The 6000-nt window shown below is 42.1% G+C and overlaps 1 protein-coding gene across 2 annotated transcripts in view; it reads left to right on the top strand.

Moving 5' to 3' along the window:
• The window catches only part of LOC125886537 (testis-expressed protein 2-like), a 55872-nt gene that overhangs the window by 29145 nt on the left and 20727 nt on the right, over positions 1–6000 (top strand). For both annotated transcript variants that reach the window (XM_049572810.1, XM_049572808.1), the window contains exons 4-7: positions 590–790; positions 1072–1399; positions 2026–2264; positions 4156–4335. In XM_049572810.1, coding sequence (XP_049428767.1) covers positions 590–790; positions 1072–1399; positions 2026–2264; positions 4156–4335 — 948 coding nt within the window. The remainder of the gene's footprint in view (positions 1–589; positions 791–1071; positions 1400–2025; positions 2265–4155; positions 4336–6000) is intronic.

The raw sequence follows: 6000 nt of genomic DNA, 5'->3' as shown, positions 1-6000 counted from the left end.
AAATGTTTTACCAAGTTGGTGTTCTCTCGTGTTGTCTCCCTTGGCAAGGCAGACTTTCTCTTGTCTTTTTTCACGTACGCCAGCTGCGAATGTTGATAGAGGTGTTGTCATACACACCACTTGCGCAATATGTGCTCCAGTAGGAACAAGGAAGGTGTTTGTGTGCATAAATGAGTAAAATAAATGAATGAATTGAATCAATTTAAAAAGTACCAGTATTTTCCAAATGCAGTATAGTACCATTTGGAATACTCTAGTACCACGGTACTATTTTAGTACTGGTATACCGTGCAACACTACACAAAGCAAATGACAACAAACTGCACTCGAAAAGACAGTGGATGCAGCACACACTCTTATCAGTGAAGGTCATAGAGGCATGGTTACATGGCTGAAAACACAGTGTGAGCAGATATTTACAGTGTCTTCATTTTCCAGGCACAGTTTTGGATTGTTATCTTCTTTGTGTTTGCATTTGTTGAAAAGCATACACAGCACATAGAAATTGCAGTAGCAAGTATGATTGTTTTGGAACTCAATCCTTGCAAAGTAATCTACCTTATGTAAAATAATTGTGTTTTTCCTCCAGGGGTGGATGAACGAGATATCAAACTATGACCCAGAGACATACCATGCCACACTGACGCAGTCTGTGTATGTTCGGTTGGAGGGCTCCATCATTCGTTTGTCTAAGCCCAACCACAACATCCCCCGCCGTGCCTCTCACAACGAGCCAAAACCTGATGTGACCTACATCAGTCAGAAGATCTATGATCTCACCAACAGCAAAGTATGTTGTAATTCTAAAAATAGTCATTTCGTAATTGTCTCTCTAGTCTGAGGTCAGTTGTAGTTTCCTGTTGAAATAGTAGATCAGTGAAGTGAAGCATAACACAAATTCATTTAAGTCTATTTAAGTCTTGTCTATTGTCTTATAAAAAATGTTGCCCATTAATATGGATAATGACAAATACTACAGTATGGAAACTCTCCTAACTTGTCTCTAAAAAGCCATGAAATTTGGTCAAAACTTTGTTGTACTCAGGTCTGTCCTCTGTCATCCTCCCTCAGGTATATTTAATGCCTCAGAGCCTGGCCAGGAAGCGTATATGGAACAAAAAATACCCCATATGCGTTGAACTTGGTAAACAGGATGATTTCATGTCCAAGGCCGAAGGTGACAGATGGGAGTCCAGTGAGAGCTTCAACACAAGGGACAGAGGAGAGGGGACGGGAGGAGCACAGGAACGAGGGGGGTCAACTTTGTCCAGTCGAGACCTGACCCTCTATCTGTTTGGAAGGACTGGGAGGGAGAAGGAGGAGTGGTTCCAGAGGTTTCTATCAGCTTCCAAGCTCAAGGTGGACTTGAAGAAAGGTCCAAGTGTTGCAGGAAGTAAAAGTGAGTTTCAGTTTCAGTTTATTTTATTTTATTTACAAAAGGACAGTACACATTAATCAACAGTGTTACTGTAAATGTGCCAGTTTTAGCCAGCCGGCTAATTCGCAACTGCAGTCCTTTGGCAAGATGTTATAGAGAACCACAAACCTGAAAGATAAATATATTAAAAGTAGACAGCATCATAGTATAAAATAACAATGACATAACACAAAACAGAATCCAGTCCATCAATGAACTGTAGCCATATTGGACGCTCAACACAATGACAAATAAGGTGCAGAAGCATAGCAGCACAGACAGTACATATCACGAGTAACATAGTAGCAGAAGCATAGTAGCACAGATAGCAGCAAGCGCAACAATTCAGTGGAGTTTGTGTCTGCAAGACATTTGTCTCCTTTGGCAAGTGCAGAGGACAATTTTTAAGATTTTTATTTGTTCTTATTCTGCCTTTTTTTAAGGCTAAATTTGTCTAAATGTATTTATATTTTTTTATACAGATATATTGATACATTATACAGACAGAGAAATGGTACTTCTAATCTTAAGTTTTAGTGGTTCAGAAACGGTGACAAAACCTGAGTGCATTGTGTAATTTTTCACTTTTCTCCAATGTTTGCCCACAGCTCTGAGCTCTCACAGTCGCAGCAGCAGCCGCAGCAGTCTGGATGAGGCACTGGCATCTCTGCCCAGATCAAAGGACTCCTCAATCTCCTCAACAACAGCAGGCAGTGCCAGAAGCAAACTGCTATTGGACTACAATGTCTACATGGCCTCCTTACTGCCAAAACAGGTGGTCGTCAGCCCTACAGCTGCCAGCCCTCTTCTCCAGAGTCCTCAGAGCAGCCCCGGGGCTGATAAGAAGGTAAAACATACTCATTCTCCATTTATACTATTAACACCTTTTCCTTTCTTAGGTGACTAACTTGTCATGTCATTTCAAATTTAACCTTACTGTGTTACAAGCTGTGTAATAACAAACAACAGCAAGTAGCTGCTATTGTGGCTTATCATGAATATTTGCAGGGATAAAATACAGTACAGGCCAAAAGTTTGGACACACCTTCTCATTCAATGCGTTTTCTTTATTTTCATGACTATTTACATTGTAGATTCTCACTGAAGGCATCAAAACTATGAATGAACACATGTGGAGTTATGTACTTAACAAAAAAAGGTGAAATAACTGAAAACATGTTTTATATTCTACTTTCTTCAAAATAGCCACTCTTTGCTCTGATTACTGCTTTGCACACTCTTGGCATTCTCTTGATGAGCTTCAAGAGGTAGTCACCTGAAATGGTTTTCCAACAGTCTTGAAGGAGTTCCCAGAGGTGTTTAGCGCTTGTTGGCCCCTTTGCCTTCACTCTGCGGTCTAGCTCACCCCAAACCATCTCGATTGGGTTCAGGTCCGGTGACTGTGGAGGCCAGGTCATCTGCCGCAGCACTCCATCACTCTCCTTCTTGGTCAAATAGCCCTTACACAGCCTGGAGGTGTGTTTGGGGTCATTGTCCTGTTGAAAAATAAATGATCGTCCAACTAAAGCATAAGCGGATGGGATGGCATGTCGCTGCAGGATGCTGTGGTAGCCATGCTGGTTCAGTGTGCCTTCAATTTTGAATAAATCCCCAACAGTGTCACCAGCAAAACACCCCCACACCATCACACCTCCTCCTCCATGCTTCACAGTGGGAACCAGGCATGTGGAATCCATCCGTTCACCTTTTCTGCGTCTCTTGGAACCAAAGATCTCAAATTTGGACTCATCAGACCAAAGCACAGATTTCCACTGGTCTAATGTCCATTCCTTGTGTTTCTTGGCCCAAACAAATCTCTTCTGCTTGTTGCCTCTCCTTAGCAGTGGTTTCCTAGCAGCTATTTGACCATGAAGGCCTGATTCACGCAGTCTCCTCTTAACAGTTGTTCTGGAGATGGGTCTGCTGCTAGAACTCTGTGTGGCATTCATCTGGTCTCTGATCTGAGCTGCTGTTAACTTGCGATTTCTGAGGCTGGTGACTCGGATGAACTTATCCTCAGAAGCAGAGGTGACTCTTGGTCTTCCTTTCCTGGGTCGGTCCTCATGTGTGCCAGTTTCGTTGTAGCGCGCTTGATGGTTTTTGCGACTCCACTTGGGGACACATTTAAAGTTTTTGCAATTTTCCGGACTGACTGACCTTCATTTCTTAAAGTAATGATGGCCACTCGTTTTTCTTTAGTTAGCTGATTGGTTCTTGCCATAATATGAATTTTAACAGTTGTCCAATAGGGCTGTCGGCTGTGTATTAACCTGACTTCTGCACAACACAACTGATGGTCCCAACCCCATTGATAAAGCAAGAAATTCCACTAATTAACCCTGATAAGGCACACCTGTGAAGTGGAAACCATTTCAGGTGACTACCTGTTGAAGCTCATGGAGAGAATGCCAAGAGTGTGCAAAGCAGTAATCAGAGCAAAGGGTGGCTATTTTGAAGAAACTAGAATATAAAACATGTTTTCAGTTATTTCACCTTTTTTTGTTAAGTACATAACTCCACATGTGTTCATTCATAGTTTTGATGCCTTCAGTGAGAATCTACAATGTAAATAGTCATGAAAATAAAGAAAACGCATTGAATGAGAAGGTGTGTCCAAACTTTTGGCCTGTACTGTAGGTCGCAATTTAGGGGGTTAAATGTTTTAGAATCCTGTTCAAAGATATGAGATCCGTATTCTTTTCTCCTAATGTTTGTTAACTTGCCTGCTGTGTCTTAAGCTTCAGAGCACCACTTTAGCTCAGGTGCAGCCCAGGGAGGAGGAGGGGGAGCAGGAGGCGGAGGATACTGTTGCCTGGGTGAATGCGGCTCTTGGCCGGGTCTTTTGGGACTTCCTGAGCGAGCCCTACTGGGCTGAGCTGGTCTCCAAGAAGATACAGCTAAAGCTCAGCAAGATTCGGGTAAGTGGAGCAAAGCCCCTTACAACCTTTCACTGTAAAAATCATTGAAATTTAAACAACCAGAAAGAGAAAAAGTTAAAGTGAAAAACAGAGATGATGTAAAAAAGAAACTGTTACTTTATTCTAATAAATCCATGTGATTTATTAGAATTAAAACAGGCAAACAAGACGACAAAAACCCCATGGTGAGAGGCAGCAGTCCCCACACCAGAGCCTTTCTCCTCTGTTGCTGACGCAGGAGCTCTTAAGCACCTCCTCCATGCCAGGTGTGCTGCACTTCGTTAACTAATGCAGCACACCTGGGCAAATCTACAAAGGACGGAGAAGGGACAGCAGCACAGAACACATACACAGCCATAACACCCCCACCCTTAAAACAATGAATAAATAATTTGTCTCACTGTCAATCTCAAGTACTGAGACAGTTAAGGTAAATACATTGCGGTTAAAACACCCCATAGTTCACTGACAAATGCTATTTATTCATTGAAATGTAAGAAGAAATGAGTGCTACTTACCAAGGCTGTATGTTAAGACACACAACTAAACACCCAGATTAATAGGACTGATAAGGTGTCACCTTGGGTCAAATTTGGATCAAACAAGATTTAAATCATACAGGGCCAACTAAACTGCTGCCACTGAGTTCAAGAATAAGCAGCAACTGCACGAGTAGCCGAATCAGTGGTTCAAAATGGCTACAACCATGAGGTGAAAAGAAACCCAAAGCCAAACAAAGTTACTGCATTACCAACACCAAAAACAATAACACAGGTGACCAACACAACAGTGGAGCGTAACAGCCACATACCAAAAGGATCATCACACATAGACCAACCACAAAGTTGCTTCCATACAGACAGCAACACAAAGATCCAACAAAAGTGAACTGCCACTACCACAACACAAAATGGACACCCTATGGTCTTCAACCACACACAAGTTACTGTGATGGATGCAGGAAACCAGCAACACAAATGGACCTGATGAATTGGGAAGCCACACCCACCAATCTAAGATCCAATGATCTGTGGGGGTGACTACATCCCAAACCCCAAAACAAGGTCACAACAAATTTGCTACAAGAAATACCCAAAAGCAGTAACACACGAGTGACCGCACCAAAAAGTGGACTGCAACAACCCCAGAACAAAATGGTCACAATGTAGTCAACCACTACGCAAATGTTGCTAACTTACACCTAAGCAGCAACCCACAAGCGACCTAACAAATGTAGAGTCAGGGTACCTGCGGATTCTTGAAAAGTCTTAAAAAGTCTTAAATTCATGTATCTAAAAGTAAGGCTTGAAAATGTCTTAAATTCATTAGAAATGTCTTAAATTGGTCTTAAATTCATTACTCAAAGGTCTTAAAATTGTTGCGGAAGGAATATTTAATCTGACTTTCTTTCTTTTCTTTTTTTTTATTCTCACGGCACTTTTCTGTGAGTGTCCATGCGCCGTCCAATAACGCCACGTGTTGGCAGTAGCACATACACAATGAATGGGTTCATCGGCGGAGGTCTGCGCTTTGCGCGCTCTGTGTGAAAAGGGCTTAACGGCACGCACTGGCCACCTGGCACTCAATATGCTGCTGTAGTGGTTTGTTTTCCAGACATGTGAGTATCTTTGAGCAGTGAAAGTTATTATTTATGACTTTTTACTT

Source organism: Epinephelus fuscoguttatus, linkage group LG3, assembly GCF_011397635.1.
Source record: "Epinephelus fuscoguttatus linkage group LG3, E.fuscoguttatus.final_Chr_v1".
Lineage (NCBI taxonomy): Eukaryota > Metazoa > Chordata > Actinopteri > Perciformes > Serranidae > Epinephelus > Epinephelus fuscoguttatus.
The sequence above is the reverse complement of the archived record's forward strand: the minus strand, read 5'-3'. Positions and strand labels throughout refer to the sequence as shown.